This window comes from Mastomys coucha, unplaced genomic scaffold (genome assembly GCF_008632895.1).
Source record: "Mastomys coucha isolate ucsf_1 unplaced genomic scaffold, UCSF_Mcou_1 pScaffold20, whole genome shotgun sequence".
NCBI lineage: Eukaryota > Metazoa > Chordata > Mammalia > Rodentia > Muridae > Mastomys > Mastomys coucha.
The window spans coordinates 54,014,990-54,036,562 of record NW_022196903.1 but is presented as its reverse complement, the minus strand read 5'-3'; the positions used below and the strand labels follow the sequence as shown (position 1 = coordinate 54,036,562).

At 40.5% G+C, this 21,573-nt stretch overlaps 1 protein-coding gene across 4 annotated transcripts in view; it reads left to right on the top strand.

Annotated features, from left to right (window-relative positions):
• Positions 1-21,573, top strand: part of Fam13a (family with sequence similarity 13 member A) — a 90,583-nt gene extending 69,010 nt beyond the window's left edge. For all 4 annotated transcript variants that reach the window (XM_031382046.1, XM_031382049.1, XM_031382047.1 and 1 more), the window contains 7 exons: positions 160-380; positions 1,048-1,131; positions 8,251-8,346; positions 10,598-10,681; positions 14,647-14,843; positions 15,541-15,642; positions 19,408-21,573. In XM_031382046.1, coding sequence (XP_031237906.1) covers positions 160-380; positions 1,048-1,131; positions 8,251-8,346; positions 10,598-10,681; positions 14,647-14,843; positions 15,541-15,642; positions 19,408-19,534 — 911 coding nt within the window. In that variant the 3' untranslated portion in view covers positions 19,535-21,573. The remainder of the gene's footprint in view (positions 1-159; positions 381-1,047; positions 1,132-8,250; positions 8,347-10,597; positions 10,682-14,646; positions 14,844-15,540; positions 15,643-19,407) is intronic.

Below are 21,573 nucleotides of genomic sequence, written 5' to 3'. Positions count from 1 at the left end.
TTATGTAATGATAGAGGGATATCCATTTACACTATAATTCAATTCTCTCTGAAAAAAAAAAAAAGAAGACATGGCTAAGCAAATACTGACATGACAACAAAATCTGGGTTCAGCATACCTCAGTCTCATGTATCTATGTTTACAAATCTAATTGTCTAGAATCAAAACTGAAGATCTCTGAAGAGGACCTCACCCCCAGGACACGGCAACGAAGTAATACACTCCCCAAGAGTTTTGGTTCTCAGCTAGAAAAAGAAGATGAGAAGAAGCAAGAACTTGTGGATAAAGCCATCAGGCCCAGCGTTGAAGCTACACTGGAAGGAATACTAAGAAAACTCCAAGAGAAGCGAGTGGAGTCCAGCCGTCCTGAGGACATTAAGGTGGGATGCTGTTAGAGAATCTGAGGGAGTTGCCCTCAGCGAGGTCAACACGATAAAAACACAGGCCATGAAGACTGGTGTTGATACCTTTGCCACACTTGCTTTCCAGTCAGGAGACACTCTGCTCTGCTGTCTCCTGGCATTACACTAAGCCTAGTGGAAATGGGGAAGAGGACAAGGAACATGACATCCCTACAGGCACAATGACATCTTTTAAAGCTTCCCACACGTGTAGAGGCATATGAAAGCTGCAGTGTTGTCTCTGTGGGTACTCGGGTTTCTGACTATTGATTGAAAGCAGATTGTTCTGTTGACTCTATTGTAAAATGAACTTATTGAAGTTAATAGATGGCTTGACTCTCTGAGAAGAGATGACAGGCAGACCTTTAGGAGTGTGTAGCCCATAACTGCAGTATTTCTGGGTCCATTAAGCTCAACCTGAGTCTTCAGTGTGCCTTCCCTACCATGTGGGTGTTCCAGGTAGCTGATGACAATGGTCATCTGCACTCTGTGCCTCTGGTGGGAGGTCAAGGGACTCTCATTGCTATGTGATCTTTGAAAAGAGCATTTTAACCCTTCCTTTACATGAGCTTGACCACATAAAGAAGTTGGGATATGCACAAATGTTTTCCTCATGTTTCCTTTCTTACCACTGTGTTTTACACAGGATATGACCAAGGACCAGATTGCTAATGAGAAAGTGGCTCTGCAGAAAGCCCTGCTATACTACGAAAGTATCCATGGGCGGCCGGTATGTGATGAATCAAACTGTCTCATTGGGATCAGTTGTCTGATTTTGGAAAGGCTCTACAATTTAGTTTCATCCAGGAACTAGGGACCCTAATATTTGCTCTATTCTCTAGTATAAGAGTGGAAGCTTAATGCATATCCACACCATATCTAAGTGTTTTGAAGGCACGGCCAATAGACCTTGAATATAACTGAGTTCCAAGTTAGTCTACAACTAAACTTAAGTTGCTAGTGTCCTATTGAAAGAGAAGAGAGGTAAAGGGGAGGTGAGATCTTCATAAAGATCATATAGTTCATAAAATTTTAAAGTAAGGAGACATCCTGCCCAAGTCAGTCCCCATAAGCTGTAGATGACTGTAGGCTTCCACTGCTGTATTATAAAAGGACTAAGCTTGAATGATGGATCGTAAAACAGTCACTCCACAGCCAGCATTTTATAGGACTTCTAGTGGTGTGTAGAACCCATGTTATGAAGTGCAAAATGTAGTTATGCCTTCTTATCAAACTAGTAAGCACCTTAGGTGGTTTGGTATTTAACAAGCACATGTTGGGTATGTCTTGATAGCTTTAGGAAAACAGACAGGACTCTTTCTGCTCTCTTCTTTGAGGAACCTATCCATCCTTGCTGTCTATTACTCTTTATCGTCTCCTATTCAGATAATCGATAAGAAAAAAAAAATGTCACAACAACAGAAATTGCTATAGGCAGGTATAAGGAAGCATGTAATTTAGATTCAACTGATTTTTATAAAGTCCCCAAATGCAGGGTTTTTCTGTGTTGTGACTACTCCTTTAACGGATTAATGGGTTGAATTTAATCCTTTCTTGTAAAGGACATTTTCTGCAATGTAGAAGCTTCCAGAATGAGATATAAAAGTCCTTTTAAACAAGACACAGTGTGACACTGGGTTCTTTGGGGGCTAGGCAAACGCTCTACCACAGAACGATCACTCCAGTCATGGGTTTTGTGGGGTGAAGATTCTGGATATCGTTTACCTAATAGTGAACCCAATCCTCAGTAGCTGGCACAAACCTGGTCATACAATGTAAGCCCAGGGAACATCCATAGAAGGTGTCCTCTAGTTCTCAATTTACTTTTTTTTTTTCTTGTCTTTGAAAAATTCTGCCCCTGGTGCTGATTCATTTTGCTGGACTGTTCCTGCCGTGGAAAAGTACTAGAACTCTGGGATAATGTTCATGTGTCAGCCAAGTTTTGTTTCAGATTTTTTTTTAAGGCACTGAACCAAATAGTAAGTGGTTCAAGAGTTCAAAGATTGTGAAATGTTGTCTTTCTGTACTGGAGTACTTAGGATTGGGAGAGGCAGAGCTGAAGTGTTGTGAGCAGAGAAGAGCCCCTTTGCCACAGAAGCTTGGAATTCTAAGTGTAGACTGTGTGGCCACCGGGATGCTCCTATGACCCTGTTTCCCCCTTTGCATAGTTCATAGTTCTTCCCTTCATATGGATTCTAGTTGGAATATCGACACACTCCTTTCAGGGCTTCCTGGCCTACGCCTCCCACCTGAAAGAGCACACAGCTGCGTTCCAAGTGATCAAACTTCACTGATAGATTACTGGGTTGTTTGGTGGAGGTTGGGGTTTATTGTTCTGTTTGTATTTTTTGCTTTTGGGGTGTGTGTGTGTGTGTGTGTGTGTGTGTGTGTGTGTGTGTGTGTGTGTTTAAGTTGGGAAGATTTTTTTTTTATATCTGTACTTTGCTCCATGATGCAGACACTGTGTGTCTCAGAATTATAGGAACTCAGCTTGGCAGACCTGAGGCTGCTTAAGATACCACTTGAACTTTTAGTACTTGGTTGATAGATGTCTGTTATGGGTTGTCATGGCAGGAAAAAGAAATTAGAGGCACACAGAGACACTCAGACATGTAGTGATGTGTGAGCTCAAAACAGAGGAAGTAAATAGCAGCTTTGGGCTGCACAGTAAATGACAGGTCTCACCACCACTACAATCACATGTTCTTCCTCCTGCCTGCCTGACAAAAGATGATTGCAGTGGGGCAAAGAGCGTGCTCTTTTTACCTGTGTGTTATTAAGAATACAAAATATTAGTCCTTTGTCTTTTCTCATTCCCTCTCAGACAGATCAAGATTTAAGCATCTCACAGGGTAGGGAACAAATTGAGAAACAAATATTAGTGTCATTTGTTGCCAATTTCAGGTCTTTCTGCTTCTCACTAAAACACAATGCTTTAACCTCCTCAGAAAAAAACAAACTTCCCTTGATAGATGGACAGTCTGAAAAATCAAACTAAACTTTTTATATTTTGCATTTATACTATAATTAACCCAAACCATAAAAACTATTAGACAAAAAAAAATCCATATATTTCCAATGCTAGGCTGTCATTCCTAGTTCCTTTATATCATGAAGTCTAGGTTCAGAACTCATGATTTTTCTAAGTCTGCAGATTCCAATTTAACAGGCCATTGGCCATCATGATCACAGTTAAACAGTCTTGTGCTACACAGTTCTCAGCCAAGCTGTTTGCTTTAATTGAGCACTTTGTAGATGGACATGTGTGACATAAAAAAACAAGTGGGCTCATCATTCTCTGCAAGCTATTATTAAAGGGTATTCTCTTCAACAAGGGTGTTAATAGTCTTTTAAAATGTTACAGAAAATATAGCAAATAGTTGAATGCCTAATATCACCATTCATAATGTATTACCATTCATAATAAACATGCAGAGGGAGAGAATAAGTTGCTTGACCTCTGTATCTGGCTTACTTCTTTCTCATTTAGTATATTTTAGTTCTGTGTTTCAAAACTATGTTGACTAACACAGCATTGAATATAGCCAAATTAACATTTAAATTACTTATCCATTTATAAACACTATCCTCTGGCTAACTGTTGTTTTGGATTTTCAGATCTTTACGCAAACATGCTACTATTCTTAACTTATAAAAGCGTTACCATTTCCTAAATTAATGGGCCCAGAATGCTGCAGTTAAAATAACCCATCATCACACTGCTAGGTCCAGCTTCCTTCAGGTCTGATGTTTTTGTGAATAGAAAGAAACCTAGGCTGGGCAGTGGTGGTGCATGCCTTTAATCCCAGCACGTGGGAGGCAGAGGCAGGTGGATTTCTGAGTTCAAGGCCAGCCTGGTCTTCAGAGTGATTTCCAGGACAGCCAGAGCTACACAGAGAAACCCTGTCTTGGAAGAAACAAACAAACAAAACAAAAAGAAAGAAAGGAAGGAAGGAAGGAAGGAAGAATGAAAGAGAACAAGAGAGAGAGAAAGAGAAAGAGAGAGAGAGGGAGAGAGAGAGAGAGAGGGAGAGGGAGGGAGAGGGAAAGGGAGAGGGAGAGAGAGAGAGAGAGAGAGAGAGAGAGAGAGAGAGAGAGAGAGAGAGAGAGAGAGAGACCTGGGCTGGGAGTTGCTCCATCCACTTCTCATCTAAGTTCACTTGCCTTAGGAAGTCATTACCCTCTCAGTGATTAAGGACTGTCTAGCTCTCAGAGTCTATGGCTTTAATTTTGTCTTTATCATCAAAGTAAATATGTCACTGCTTTTGGCATTCCTTTACATCCAGGTAACATTAACCAAACTGTAGAAAAGTTTTGTTGGAGGCTAATAGAAAAAAAACCTCACAACATAAAGGCAGACACATGGGGCTGTCTAATCTGGGCTTTATGATTTCTGCCCCGGATTTGCCTCTAGTTAAATATGAATAATTATTGGATAGTGCCCCTTTCTTGAGTTTTAAAATAATATCTATTTTATTTTGAGTAATCAAAAGCAGGTAATAAGTGACAGTAGAAGTGTCTTTGTCATACTGAAGACCACAGTAGAGATGCTGCTGTATCTCTGATCTTCCTGTCTCATGTTTATTTTTTTTGTTGTTGTTGTTGGTTTGTTTTGTTTTGAGACAGGGCTTCACTATGGGACCCTGGCTATTGCTATGTTGATCAGGCTGGCCTTGAACTCACAGAGATCTACCTGCTTCTGCTTCCTGAGTTCTGGAATTTAAAGGCATGTGCCACCACATTGGCTAATATTGCTTTGCTTTGCATTAAAAAAAAAAAAATCCATTTCCACACACTCCAAAGCATTCAGTACTACCAGCTAAATTTAAACTATGGTTTTGAAATAGTGGATAAAGGATTTGAAGAGATAGTATATACATGTTTGGCTGAATGTAATTTTCAAGAAATTATGAATCAACTACTATCTAAACTAACTTCTTCAGCTTACCATCAGAAAGTGACACACAGAGGATTCTGATGGTTCGTTTGTTCAGTGTATACATGTTTAGGAGTGTGATGAATGAGCCATACATTCACCTATGTGCCAAGTGGCTCACTAGAATGCCCTTACTAGCAGCCAGAACTGGCATGTTAGCTATTATAAGAGTGTGGTAGTAATAACAAGATCTTTTATTTCATGTGAAATGACTTCTGAGTTACCTTGCTGTCCCAGCCATTTTTAATGAAGTCATCAATTATAAAATGAAGTGACCAATTTTAAAATTCCATTTCATGTGACACATCCTAGAAGCAGAAGAATTTCAGCCACCTTTAAAACGACAACAATGAAGATGAATGAAAAGATCATTACTGTTGCTAACAGCAGGAAGTAGACTAGGTCATAGTCTGTTAGCTTGTAAAAGTTATCCAAAGTGATTTACTGTTGATCATGTTGAGAAAGGCAGATGCGAAAGCCACACAAGACAACATATTTATGTAATCCAGAACTCTCTTTGAAGATAAATCTTCCAAAACTCTGAAAGAAATGGTAAAGCCGCATTTCTTACACCATTCCCTACCTGAGAAACTCTTGCTTTCTCATACATGGACTGGTAATGGAATGCAGAAGCCCAGCAACCAAGTGTAAAAAGATACTTTACCTTATTGTGCACTGAGGTAGCCAAAGGAAATAGATGCATACCTATCTGTTGGCTATGCTTAGATAGGTTCCAAATATTCATTCTCTCACATTGCAAATATGTATAGAATGTTTCCATTGGATGAGGTGTCAGCATATGAAAATACAAGCCCCTGAGTTCAACAGGTTATATTGTAAATCAGAAGATACATATGTGAACATTCATGATACAATGTAAAATTGTTTGCAATTACAAACACAGGATATGCTGTCTCAGTTAGCATTTCTGTTGCTGTGATAGATACCAGGACCAAAAGCAATGTGGGGAGGAAGGGGTTTATTTCATTTTATAGCTGATAGTCCATCATGAAGGGAAGCAGAGCAGGAACCTGGAGGCAGGAGCTGATGCAGAGGCCATGGAGAAATGCTGCTTACTGACATGCTCATCATGAATTACTTAGCCCAGTTTCTTATAGCACTGGGGACTACTAGCCCAAGGGTGATGTTACCCATAAGAAGTTGGTCCTCTGTATTAATTAGAGTTTTATTTCTGTGAAGGGACACCGTGACCATGGCAACTCTTATAAAGGAAAACATTTAGTTGGGCCTGGCTTACAGTTCAGAGGTTTAGCCCATTATTGTCATAGCAGAAAGCATGCCATCATTCTTGCAGACACGGTGCTGGCAAGATAGCTAAGAGTTCTACATCTGGATCCACAGGCAGCAGGAAGAGAATACCACACTAGACCTATCTTGAGCATTGGAGACCTCAAAGCCGACCACCAGTGACACACTTTCTCCAACAAGGCCACACCTATTCCAACAAGGCTATACTTCCTAATAGTGACACTCACTATGAGCTTATATGAGCCATTTTCTTTCATACCCCCACACCTGCTCACATTAACCATCAAGAAAATGTACCACAGGCTTGCCCATAGACCAATCTGATGGGGCCTTTCCTCAACTGAGGTCCACTCTTCCAAAATGACTGTAGTTTGTGTCAAACTGACATAAAACTAGCCAGTACAGGTGGTGATGTGGAGGACAGGATCACTTTCAAATTGGAGCACAAGGAAAAAGAGTTGTGCCAAGTCGGCTTCTGATCTGCCACTTCCAAACAAAGATGAGAGGAAGCCTCTTCAGGGCAGAGGGCATCGTACGGAACTAGTAATGAGATGACCTAGTCTATCGCTGGAGTTTGAAGTACAGTGGGGAGGAGAGAATTCATGAATGACAAAGGGTTTCAAATCCAGTACAAGGAAACTAAACTGGATTCCTTCCTGCTGCTTAGAGATTTTGAGCAGTGTGCCAGATGAGGAGAATGAGGCTGAATCATCCAATGGATTCCAGCAACAAATGTTCCTTGAATACTCTCTGTCTGCCAGAATCATTAAGAAGGAACAGTTTCATGTGGAAAAAAAATTCATCCAAATAAGTTGATTATAGTACCATGTAATAAGCAAAATTATAGTAGGAACATTGCCTCATACTTTGAGCCCTCCCTTCCCCAGATAATGAAACATTCGGAGATTTTGAGCCTTGAGTTTCTTGGAGTGTGTGTGTGTGTGTGTGTGTGTGTGTGTGTGTGTGTGTGTGTGTAGACAAATTGTGGGAGTCAAATCCCTCCTTCTACCATATGGGTCTGGATAGCAAACTCAGGCCTTCAGGCTTGGTGAAGAAGCAACTTTACCTGCTGAGTCCTCACACATTAAAGAATTTTTTTTTTGTTTGTTTTAGGGTGGAAGGTTGTTTTAAATTTCATTTACTTATTTTTATGTGCATGAGTATTTTGCCTGTATGTATGTTTGTATACTATGTACATGTCTGGAGTCCATAGAAGCCCAAAGAGGACATTGGATCCCCGTAACTGGTTACAGATGATTATGATCTACTATATGAATGCTAGGAATTAGGCTCAGATCCTCCAAAAGTACACTAGGTGTTTTAAACCAGTGAGCCATCCCTACTCTCACCCACCCCCTTAGTTTTGAATAGCAGTTTTAGAATTACCATAGTGGGCTGAGGACATAGGACATTATTCAGGTCTAGAAGAAACTATACTAATAAAGTGATTTCCACTGATCTACAGTGGAGCTCTGCAGATTTTTATTTATTAACTAAACATTATTATCAGTTTAAATACGATTTGTTAAATTATATCATCTCTGTATATTCTCTTGGGCCACAAAAGCCCAGAGCATGCTGGGGACAAGAGACAGTGTGACCTGGGGAACCAGCGTCTCACTTGTCCTGTTCTTGTTTTTTCAGGTGACAAAGACTGAGCGTCAGATTATGAAGCCGCTGTATGATCGGTACCGACTAGTCAAACAGATCCTGTCCCGGGCCAGCACTGTCCCCATCATTGTGAGAACATTCTTCCCTTTCTGGTGGCAGCCCCTGCTTGTGCTACGAGCACTTGTCCTTGTTAGGTTTCAACTCCTGCTATGATGAACACATGACCAGAAAAGCAACTTGGGGAAGAAAGGGTTGATTTCAGCTCATAGTTTATACTGTGTCTTGAAGGGAAGTTGGGCGAGGCTACTCAAGGGAGAAACTTGGAGGCAGGAATTGGTACAAAGGCCATGGTGGAACATTGCTTATTGGTGTGTGTTCCATGACTTACTTAGCCTGTTTTCTTATACAACCCGGGACCAGCTGCCCAAGGGTAGCACTTCCCTAAAAGGGCTAGGCTCTCCCACATCAATCAAGAACTCTGACAGTACCTGACTAATACAGATGTAGAGGCTCACAGCCATCCATTGACCTGAGTACAGGGTCTCCAATGAAGGAGTTAGAGAAAGGACCAAAGGAGCTGAAGGGTTTGCAGCCCCTTGGGATGAACAACAATATGAACTAACTAGTACCCTCAGAGCTCCCAGGGTCTCAACCGCCAACCAAGGACTATACATGGTGGGACTGATTGTTCTGGCAGCACGTGTATAGTAGAGGATTGCAAAGTCTATCATCAATGGGAGGAGAGGCCCTTGGCCCTGTGAAGATTTTGTGCCCCAGTGTAGGGGAATGCCAGGTCCAATAAGTGGGAGAGGGTGGGGTGGTAAGTGGGGGGTGGGAGGCAACAGGGGTTTGTTCTTGTTGTTTTTTGGGGTTTTTTTTTTGAGAGGAAACTGAAAAGGAAAAATTGTATGTCATATAAATAAAGAAAATATCTAATTAAAGAAAAAAAAAAGAAAGAAAGAAAATGTCTCCTAGTTATGCTCCAGGCCAATCTAATGGGGTGTTTTCTCAATTGAGGCTCCCTCTTCTCAAGTCACTCTAAATTGTATCAAGTTGACAAAAACTTACCAGCACAGGGCCTTAATCAGTACTGTACTTGTCATTGTGAGTATAACCTTCCCTTGCTATGGGAGGAGCCCCGCCTGTGCTAATCGGATCCTAACCTGCATTCTCATCAGAGATCAGACTGTGGTATTTGCACCAGCCATTCATATCCATACCCCATGGTCTGAGGAATGACTTCATCTGATAGATATACATTCCTCTGGCACATATAGGGCCAACACCTAAACCCATTCCTTAGAAACAGAGCTCAAGGAGTAGGGATGGATTTTCTCTAGGCATGTCATTCCAAAGAATGCCTCTCTGGTGCTGTCTATTTTACCGTCTGTCTCTCCCCACTCCCTAAGACTGCTCCCTAAGAAGCTGATCCAAGGAGGACCCTGTAAGTGAGAAGGCCCGTATTTTGGAGGCTATAGGGGTGGGGAGGAAGTGGCAAGTAGTTGGGGAAACTAGTGGCTGGGAAACTGCCTAGCTCTGACCTACATGCTGGGATATAACTGCTGTTAGCATCTGGATCCCATCTTATCAAGGGGAATAACAGCTTGTCTCTGCTTGTAGGCAGTATTTTACCACTGACAGACTTCTACCTACAGCCCAAGAATGTCTTCCCTGGACTAGATATAGTTAGGATGCTAGTGCCTGTTCATTTCTAAGAGAAGCATTACCTGATTTAGCTCCCTAACCTTCTCTGCTGTCACAACCTTGACTTGATATCAGTCCTAGGACATTTATTCTCTTTAGCTAAATCTTATGATTCATTCCTTCATTTCCAGGCCTAGAGTATGCTCCCTCATTTTTCATACTTCTTTTAATAGTGGACTTATGTTTATGAATGAGAGGCTCTAGGCAGGTGTAATGATAGAATGTTCCTCTTTTGCAAATTTCCTGCAGAACAGACTAATAAATACAGTAAGTTAATGTAAGGGGTCATTGTCTTCCACCAGTTAGGAGTACTCAGAGTTCCTAAATAGGGTGACCATTAACCTTTATTTGTTTGCTCATCACAGTTAGGTACAGAAGTTGGGCTTAGAGAGGCGGATGTGGGAAATCAGTGCTTTCCTTGGGGGATTCCCGAGAGCTTAGTTTAAAAAGCCTGTGCTTTCTTACTCTGTCCTCTGATTTGTAGGTATGGGCTTTGAGAGGAAAAAGAACTTTGACTGTGTTAGGTTTTGGCGGGGGTGGGGGGAGCCTTTGGTGGGCAATGATTATAAAATGTAGTTAAAATACAATAGTGAGTCTTGGTCGAAGAGACCAAGAGCTATAAGGCAAGGAAAAGAGGTTCATAATGACATAACCTATTTGCTAACGCTTGTCACAGGGGTCCCCCTCCAGCAAACGGAGAAGTCCTTCGCTGCAGCCGATTATAGAGGGCGAAACTGCTTCCTTCTTCAAGGAGATAAAGGTGAAGAGTTTGGTGCTAACACTGCCTCCACTAACCCCCTTGTCGCCCTGCGTGCCAGTCCTTGGGTGGCAGTTCTGGTAGTCTTTCCTACAAGTCAGTAGCTGCCTGAGCCAGCTGTGACCAGGGACATCCTATTCATCTCATAGCCTTGCTGATTCCATTCCATTCTCCTTTGTTGGTTTCTTCTGCTTTGTTTTTCTTTTGATTGCAGAGACTTTTTTTCCTTTCTCACCTCATCTTGGTTTTTGTTTGTCTGTTTGTTTATTTGTTTGTTTTGTTTTTTGTTTTTAAATCCTGACTACTTTTTAGGAGTTATTTAGAGCCAACGAGAAAAGTTAGACTCAAAGTAGAAGAAAGTTTTAATAGTCCTCACCTGTCACATTTCTGTGACATTCTAAGTTGATAGTGGTCATTTAGTCCCTATAGTTAGGAATGATTATCTCAGAAAAACCTATTGTGGGCGACCAATTGAAAGCTTCATTCTCTTGCCTGAGGTAAGGTAAACCACACTACAATACCCAATTTTACTGTATTAGACAGACTGTGCTTGATAATCACGTTACTAAATAGAATCTGAATTTTGAGTGCAATACTAGAACACCAGGGCTAGCGTGCTATATTATATTTTTTAAAATTACAGCTATTTGCTTACAATATGCTTTGATATCAATGAAAGGCAATGGGCTTTGTCCATCTGGTAGTTTTACAGATGAACTGAATGTTGATAATTGAAGAAATTTGGATAGTTTGTATATGAAAATTAGCATCTTCTCTCTCGGCAGCATATAATAGACTTATTACCAGGTAAAAAACACTCTTGAATACATGCAAGATGTGACACTTAATAATTGCCTCATTAAGCAAATGGGAGATATCCTAATGACGCTTTTCTTGGATGAGGACATTCTCCCCATTCTTATTCTTTAGCAATTTTTTTTTAAAGAAAATATTTTTTTCTGTGGCTTATTGCCCACTAGCCCACATCATGGTCAAAATTACAAGTAATTTTGCAATTGTTACATTGCTTTTGTAAATACGGCTGTCTTTTGGTTCATTTTGTTCTAATAGGACAGGGTTATTAACGTGCTCTTGATATGCGCTAACACAGTAATTTTAACACAATTCACAATTTCCTGTGTTTGGAGGTAAAAAGACCAAGTCTAAGAAGTTTCTTTAAAAACTTCTCCCTTGTTTTACTTGCTTCTTTGAAGAAACTAGTTTTTATGAAGTACAGCTAGTTTGAGTTCTGAAGGTTCTGAAGGCCTTCAACTCAAAATAAGCCCAGAGAAATTTCTAGCCCCGAGAATCATTCCCCTCCCCCAAACACAGTGGAATGGGATTCTCCTCTCAAGACTGAAACTTCCAGAACAGTGGGAGTGTGAGGCTGCATACTCCTGGAGCTGAGTGTCCAAAGCAGCTAACATCTTAGCAGTTTCTTAACCAGCTTTCATAGCAAAGTAGAATACAATTCATTATGTAGCATATAATTTTTGAATGTGTTAGTTTGGTAAATGTAAAATAATTAGTGAAAACATTTTTGTAGCTGGTATAGCTGATTACATTCTACACACACACACACATACACACACACACACACACGCACACACGCACACACACGCGCACACACATGCACGCACACGCATGCATGTACACACACACACACGCACACGCATGCATGTACACACACACACACGCACACGCATGCATGCACACACACACACACACACACGCACACATGCACACACACTTAGCTTTACCACCTGGAAGGCTAGGGAACACACATATGGCTTCTTCCCTTCATAGCTCTTCACACATGTATAGTCATGTGCCATTTCCTCCCACCCTACTCTTTGCTTAGGAACCTTGTCTCCAATCTTCTACTGATCCTTGTGGAATGTGGGTTTCAGGCTCTTCTTTAGCCACTGGTTCTGCTGTAAATGCACAGGTCAGTTTATGTGTTTCTCTCCAGAGCTAGTTTTATCCTAGCTATGTTTTAGCCAGGACAGTAGACAAAGAGCCAGGCCTTACTTTACTTGATGGCAAAGGTCCTTTCAGTTCTCCAAATCTTTGCCCATGTGACTGTCAATCTATGGGCAGTTCATTTTAGACTTTCACTGGACAGACTCTCAACCTTACTCTGTTGGCACTGGATAAGGATAACTGCTGTGGGATGTTTCCTGGCACTCCTAGTCTTCACCCATCACTTACGGCTACACCCTCTTCAGTTGTGATAGCCCCAAATGTCTCTAGATATTGCAAATACTTAGGGTATATAATCACCCCATTGAGACCTACTGTCCATGACCCACCTCTTTGTGATTTCCACTGTGCTGAGGGATCATGTGATCTCCTGATGCTTTTCTGTGGGTTTCTTGACTATCTATCCACTTTTTCCTTTTCTTAGCTTACTTGTAGAACCTTATACTTTCCAACTGCTTTCTATACTGCTGTCAAGCTGTATGAAATAAGCTAAAGAGAGATTCACATTCCAGCAAGCTAAATATCCCTATACACTCTGTGATTGATGCATTGGTGAATCCACCCTTTATATCGTCACCCAAGTGACTAATAACATTAATTGGTGGTTTCAAGGTGAAGAGCCTACTGTGGAGTTTTCCCTTCAGGTTCAGTTCATTTTAGCATCATGACTGAAATTTTGATAGTCACCTTTCCTTTTAATGAATCTGTTAACCTTGTTCTTTATCTAAATCCAGATATAACATTAGTCCTAAAAGAAAAGAGAAAGAAAAAAAGAAAGAAAGAAAGAAAGAAAGAAAGAAAGAAAGAAAGGAAGGAAGGAAGAAAGAAAGAAAGGAAGAAAGAAGAAGAAAGAAAGAAAACTAGCTTGTGAAGGAGCTAACACTAGGGAATTGATCACTGGTCCCTTCCCAACTGCTCACATCTTATCTGTACATTATTTTGGGACTATACTCGGTATCTACCATTTATGATCTTATTTCACATCTATGCTTGGTATTTCATTTTTCCCCATGATTTTCCAAGGCTGCTGAGAGTATTTCTATTAGGTACATCTGAAAAAAAGTATCATAGTGCTTCATACTCTCTTCAGACGTTGGAATGTAGTTAGGGAGACTTTAAAGAATTTATTTTTATTTTATGTATATGAGTGTCCAGTGGAATGCATGTCTGTGCACCATGTGTATACATTGTCTTTGGAATCTAGAAGAGGGCATAAGGTCTCCAGGGACTGATTACAGATGTTTGTGAGCTGATGTGTGGGTACTAGGAGTCAAACTTGGGTCCTCTAGAAGAGAAGCCAATGTTCTTGTTCACTGAGCTATCTCTCCAGCCCATTAGTAGAACTTTTAGAAAATGAAATCTTCATTCTTATTTGTAGCTTTCCTGGGTATCGTTTACCAGCTGCAAAATGCTCACTGACAACTTTCTTTTAAATCTGAATTGCTGTACTGTTCATCAGGTGTTTGTCGAGCAGCAGCAGTATACAGGTCCAAGCTCTGCCTGGGCTTTGAGTCTGTTCTCCCTCACCTTCTTCATGCAGGGGAGAAGGAAGAGAGGGAGACTAACAGTTGTTGCCTGCCAGCTGTGTCTCCCCAAGTTCCAGGTGTATGCTGCCTCAGTTAAGTTTTATAAAAATGGCATTGGTGGGAACTGTTACTTCTACTTATAAAAAAGAAACTTTAAAATTGTTTGCTTGAAAATCAACTTTTGTCTGAAGTTTTAAAGCAATTTAAATTGAGAGGAACACTGAAGCAATGTTTCTTTGGGCCGAGCAGAGATTAAAGACGGAAAGCAGTTGAGGTAGGAAGTACCTCCTGACTTGGTCCAGCTTTGGCTTCCATACTTTGTCTTGGTGCCATATTTTAATAAAAGAGAGGAGAAACCATGTGAATCTGGTTAATTGGTTGGTTTTTGAATGACTCTTATAATGGAAGCATTCTCCAAAATATGCTCAGAGTGTTATTGCGGTTGCCTTGTGTCTCCAGGAACAAGAGGAGGGGTCAGAAGATGACAGCTCCACAAAGCCAGACTTTGCTGTCACTCTGAAAACAGACTGCAGTGCACATTGCTTTTTGGACCAACTTGAAGATGATGCTGATGGATTTATTTCACCAATGGATGACAAAATGCCATCGAAATGCAGCCAGGACTCAGACCTTTCAAACCTTCACTCTGCTTCAATGTATGTTGTTTGGGCAGTGGCATTAAAGTGGTTTAGTTCAAATAACAGTATGAGGGTTAGTTTAGCCAAAAGCCACAAGTGGCTTACCTAAGGTATGTGTGTATAGAGAAAAATAATAATTTAAACTAATGAAATAGGCCTAGTGGCTAAAGCAGAGGGTAAGTAAGCTTGAGGCCAGCCTGGGCTAGCGTGAATTGTAAGTAAGCATAGAGCTATAGAGCATGAGGGTGGAGGGTAGGGAGATAAGCGAGAGGGAGAGGGAGAGGGAGAGAGAGATGAGTGAAAGGAAGGATGAAAGAGAGGAGGAGAAAAGGGGAGAGAAAAAGTTCAACATATTTATCAGTTTTCTCATATATTTGATCCCAGATTATTTGAGGAAGTTTTGAGATCTTGCCTGAACAAGCATGAGGTCTCTGAATGATGATGTGGCATTGTCCATCACAGCTCAGTTAACCCTGAGTACAGACATCACTTTGCTCTTTCTGAGAAATAGATGACAAAGCACCTGAGGAGCAAAATCTCCTAGGAGCCCCTAGAGCCTTGCCTGCTTTCAGAGTGTGAGCAGTCAAGAGAAAGCACCCATGGTGACTTTTGAATTGATTTGTTTTTTTTCTCTACAGCTTCTATCATATCACATGCTATTTCCACATAAAACCATCTGATTTAATTGTTTTTTTAAATTTACCTTTCTTCTTAGACCCGAACTCTTGGAATACCTTCAGGAAATGAGAGAAGAAAAGAAAATGATTCGAAAGAAACTTCACGATTTTGAAGACAATTTTTTCAGACAAAATGGGAGGTATGTATGTGTCTCCCTGTCTCTCATTTCCTCATTTCACATGGCCTACCCTCTGTTTCTGTTCCATCTGTGGAGCGCTTCCAGAGTGGGTTATTTGCTGCATTCTCCTTGTAGGTGCCCTAGTTATGCCCGGGGACCCTCAGAGATTTTCTGTGAGACCATGAGATGTATAGATAGATATAGATTATAGGTGCAAATGATATAGATAGAGATATAGATATTTAGGAAGACGTTCTTCTCATGTAGTGTCCATGACATACCAAGTCTGCTAAAAGACAAAAACAACCTGTCACATTTAGTTCTTAGCTAAAATAAGTAGCTTGGTGCTTAGTTTCAAAATGACAGCATTGAGTTTCTTCTCAGGAAGCAAGAGGGAGAAAAATGATACTAGGGGATCTAATGATAGTTAAAAATCCAAAGTTGGACTGGGGATATGGTTCAGTTCATACAAGTCCCTGAGTTCACATACAGGCACTATAAAAAACTAGAACAACTAAGATGCTAGTGGTCAAGTCTGAATGAAGATCATGTGTGAGAAGCAATGATGAGTGTATCTCCTAGTGGATACCTTGTTTTATTCAGTGAGTTTTAATTGACTTGTCTGATTACTAAATTTGCAGGAGCAGACTTTGTCACAGAGTTCTCCTCGTATCCTACCTGGAGCTCAGGGACAGGACCAGGAGTAGATCTGTGCCTCTCATGTAGAATTAGGTTTTACCACCCTAAACTGGTTTTACATTAATCCAAATTAGGTAAAGGGTATGTAGTTTCTTTGGAATGCTTTCATGCCCTGGGGTGTGAAGAAATACAAGGACTGTAACAACTTTGGCACTGGGACTGTGTTATATCCCAGTTTAGTGGAAACATTACATAAATGTACATTTTGGCTTTCTAACTTGGATATACTGTCCAGTAATATTTCTAAAGATTTTTTTATACATTTGTACCAAAGTTTTTATTTATATCTAAATGTGTATTTTATACCTAAATGTGTTTTTATTTTTCCTGGACACTCACTCTCAGACTATTAAGAAAAATTTGGCTAAGTATACAACAGAAATAATTCCTAAAATAATAACAATAACCAACATAAGAGTCAATATTTAATGTTAATTATTAAGGTGTTGGTTTGATGTTTCTGTCCGTATGCCTGTCATTTTCACATTATTTTCACATACTGTGCAGAGAATTCTATATATTATGGAGCGTGAAGAAGGCTTAAGAAAGTCTAAATTGCGTTGGTGCCACATTGATGAAAAAACAAAACAAAACAAAACAGACAAACTGTTAGTCTTGCTGTGACTTAAACCAAGAGTGAACCCAACTTTGAATTCCCCACTCTTCCCCTTGTTAAGGGCTTTGCTCTATGTTTGTTGAATAGCCCAAAAAATCTGGCATCAGAAGGGGACGCAGAATCACTGGTCTTAATCGATTTTTAATCAGAGTTTACAAGGGAAGAATTTACTCTATGAATCCTAATGACCTAGAATAACACTCAAATCCACAAACCAATGTTATTGTACCCACATATTGATACGAACATTTATAGTATATACTTGTTTGCCTTAAGTTTGCTTTCAACCTATTGGCTACTTTCAGTAAATGATTCACACACACACACTCTCTCTTTCTCTTTCTCTCTCTCTCTCTCTCTCTCTCTCTCTCTCTCTCTCCCCCCCCCCCTCTCTTCTGAGTTGGTATGGAGAACCAACTCAAATAATTTAAAGATTAAAACTATGCCTTTAGCTTATTGTGCAAAAGCTGACTAAGTGGGAACTGCAAGGCACAGTTAGCTTAATGACAAAGTTTTCGTAAGGGGAAGTTAAACTTAAAACAGGCTGAATTCACAGTAGGGAACCAGATTGAGAACAGAGTTTTAAATGGCCTCAGGCACACCATTAACTTGGTTGCAAATCTGGCCGGAAGTTCAGCTTCTGAAGGCTAGAGACATTCTTAGAAAAAGCTATTTCCACAATAAATGGTAGAAAGGGACCAATCATCACTCAAGTTTAGAGCAAAGAGGGCCTAATAACATCATAACTCACAAGAATGAGAAGCCCTCACGGGGCTTGATGGCAACTGGATGGAGGTATTCTCCTTAGGCCTCATTCCTGCCTTCTACTAAAGAGCTGCTTAGAATCCTTCACCAAAGCAAGGCCGACAAGAATAGAATCAGTTTCATTTGTTAATGAAGCCTCCTGCTGTTCTCTTGTGAAGAGAAAAGGAAGCATGGTGTTGGAGTGCTTGCTACACATATTCCACAGTGACTGGTAGTTTGGAGAGGTTGCTCTTCCTGGACTGTCACTGCCTCCACTGTATACATGACTACATCATGAATACAAGAATATAGCTCCTTGTGGTCAAGCTGTTGTGAGAGTTGTGTTAGATCATAGCTATAAAGTACCGTGGACCTCAGAGCAAGCTTTAAACTAACACTACTGCATATAAGCTTGCATATAAAATTACTGAGCAAACTACAAATACTTAGCACCATGTGACCAATTGCTACATTCCAAAACCAAGTATTTAAGTAGGAATATTAACTCTTCTTAAAATATCTGCAAATTGTAGATGTGTTGATTGCTGATTGGAAATTTAACTGGGTGAGTAGTTAAGAGCACTTGCTGCCTGCCCTTGCAGAGGACTCAGGTCTGGTTCTCCCATGGCAGCTCATAATCATCCATAATTCCAGTTGTAGGGGATCCAGCTTCCTCTTCTGCCCTCTGTGGGTACTGAGCATGCAGATGGGTGTACTTGTACATATACATATGCCGGCAAAATACGAATGCACATAAAATAAAAATCAATAAACCTTAGAAAGAGAAATTTAATGGTTCATTTGGTAAAAGATATAAAAACAAGGAAATATTAAGAATTGTGTGGTTTAGTTTCATGTCAACTTGTTACAAGCTAGAGTCATTTGAGACGAGGGAACCTCAGCTGAGAAAATGCTCCCACCCACCAGACCTGTAAGCATACCTGCATTTTCTTTTTCTCTTCTTTTCTTTTTTTTTTTCAAGACAGGATTTCTTTCTCTGAATAGCCTTGGCTGTCCTGGAACTCACTCTGTAGACCAGGCTGGCCTCGAACTCAGAAATCTACCTGCCTCTGCCTCCCAAGTGCTGGGATTAAAGGTGTGTACCACCACTGCCTGGCTCCTGCATTTTCTTGATTGATGATTGGTGTGGGAAGGTCTAGCCCAGTATGGGCATGCTGGGCCAGTGGTTCTGGGTGTTATAAGATACCAGTTAAGTAAGCCAAGAGGAGCAAGTTCAATCTTCCATGGATGGCCTCTCTATTCCTGCCTTTAATCCCTACCTGGGCTTCCCTTCATGGTGGATAGAAATAAAACCCTTCTTCTCCATGTTGCTTTTAGTCATAGTATTTTATCACATCAATAGAAATCCTAAATTATCCCCAAGTAAATCAAGAATGAAGTATTTTTTGTTCATTCTGAATAAACTATTACTGTGAGATCATATTTTAAAATCAATAGAAAAATCCATGCATTTCTTAGTCATTTGTCGTTTTCTATTAGATCCTAGATTAACTTTATAGGCTCTCAAGTTGCATGGTACCTCCAGAAAAGAACCACTTTGCACTTATCTGAATCTAGCCTTAGATACCAAGAGCCAATTGTCAACACTGATTTTAGATTGATAGAATATGTAGTTTCCAAATGATAATTCCTGATGCATAGTAGTATTCTTTAGAACAGGCAAAAAGTGATCCTCAGTTTCTCTCTTTTTTTTTTGTTTCTTCTAGAAATGTCCAGAAGGAAGACCGCACTCCAATGGCTGAAGAATACAATGAATACAAGCACATAAAGGCGAAGCTACGTTTGCTGGAGGTGCTCATTAGCAAAAGAGATGCTGATTCCAAATCCATGTGAAGGTCTGGTGGTGTGGCTGACAGTTCTTCCAGAAAAAAAAAAAAAACAGCTCTGAAAGGCAGCTTTGGAGCTGTTCTTACAAAGCAGGCAATCCCCTGCCTCTGACCCATCTGATTGACTCCTGCTTCCACTGCCTGCCTTAGAAACTGCCTTCATGGAAGATGCCAGTGTGACCTGACTAAGGGATTTTATAGTGGGAGAGTCAAGACTCCTACACATGTCAACACACGCTGCAGCAGGAACTTCACAGACCTGAGCAGCGATTAGACACACCATCAGACTCGGCAGATAACCTGCTGTTCTTCCCTGAAAACTGAGAAACATGAGGCCATTCTAAAACTGTGACAGACACAAGCTCAGGACTTCCCTTGCAGAGCCTACTTATTGTGGAGGTCTGTGCTCAGCCTGGACCCCACCACATGGTAGACCATGTGTTGGCACATGCTGCCTTGGCTATTTCCTGAGCTGTACTTATTCACTCCCACAAATCCATTTCCCGGTTAGCTCTCAGGTAGAAGGAGGCTGCATCCATCCAGTGGCAGGGCAGTCATTTTGTTGATTTGATCTCTCAGCTGACAGACTTTTAAGTCCCTGCCTCATACCTGTGTACGCTGAGGACAGAGTGACTATACAAGTAGCTATGCAGATGTTATTTTAAAATCAGGTGACAGCTGAAGAGCCTGAAAAACTCTTCAAGACACTGACTGCACTTTCCAGTCTCAGACATTGATGCCGAACACAAAATGAGGCCGGTGTTCCTATGATAACCTGTTTGTGGCTCAATTTTGTTGTTGCACTAGCCAAACAAAGGAGTCTTGCTTCATTATTAGACTAGGTATAGAATATTATGGGAGAGAGGGAGTCTGTATCAGTCTCCTAAACTTACCAGAGAATAATTTTTCTACGAAAGTAAATCTGCACTAAAATCCCTAAATGGATGGGTAAGATGTAGCCCTAAGAGCTCAGCTCATTCTCAAGGCAGAATCTAGATCACACCGTTTTCAAGATGATACATAAACAAAATGGTGTGTTGCCAATTTTGATGCTGTGTTGCTTCTTTTTTTTTTTTTCCCAAAGACTATGTCACAAAGCTGTCTATATTAGACAGTTTGGAGGAACCAGGGAACCTAAGACATCCCCACCACCATCATTCATCTCTTCTGTGATGTGTTCTTTCTTTTCAACTAGTATGTCTGCCTGAAGAGCGCAGGCTTGGTTTTGCAGCTGGGTGACAGCCTTGCCTCTGGAAGACTGTACTGTAGGTTGGGCAGACAGTAGGGAGACCCTGTTCAACAGGGCACAGTGTTAATGAGGAGAATGGAAAACTGTTTCACCTGTTGCAATGATAAAACAGGTTTGGGGGTCTCCAGTCCGATGATTTTCAGCACTGATCCCCCACTGTAGCTGTCACCGGGAGGCTCTTTCAGTAACAGGGTGGGGTGGGGGGGGTGGAGGATTCCTTCAGTTTTCCTTTTACAAACAATCCCCTAGAAGCATGAGCTATGGGTTGGAAATGCTGTTTTTATCCACACACTTAAAGACGATACATAATCCTACAGATTTCAATGTACATGAAAATGTAGTTTGATATTCTTTGCTCTGCTGTTTACATTTGCTATGATTTCAAGGAGTTATATTATGAATAAAATCCTGTAATGTAGGATGTTTTCTATCTTTGAGGCCTGAACATGAATCATTCACCTGACCAAAAAAAAAAAAAAAAAAACTGTATTTTTAAAAGGAAATCCATATCTAGTCTGTAGTTTTTAAGTACTTAATCTCCTAAGGAAACTGGAATGACTCAAATCAGCACCAGTTAACTTTTAAAGCACATCTGCTTAAGAGCATTGTTTTGAAAAGAATACACTAGAGATTTCTTTTTTAGAGCTGTATACAAATGAGAAGCTATTAGATGTTTTGAAATCCATCGTTTGCACCAAAGGTAAATGAACTAAGATTTATTTCACAACTCCCCATTCAGTTTTATGTGATCAATAAAATACCAAGTTATTGGAAAATAAATCATGTATGGAATATCA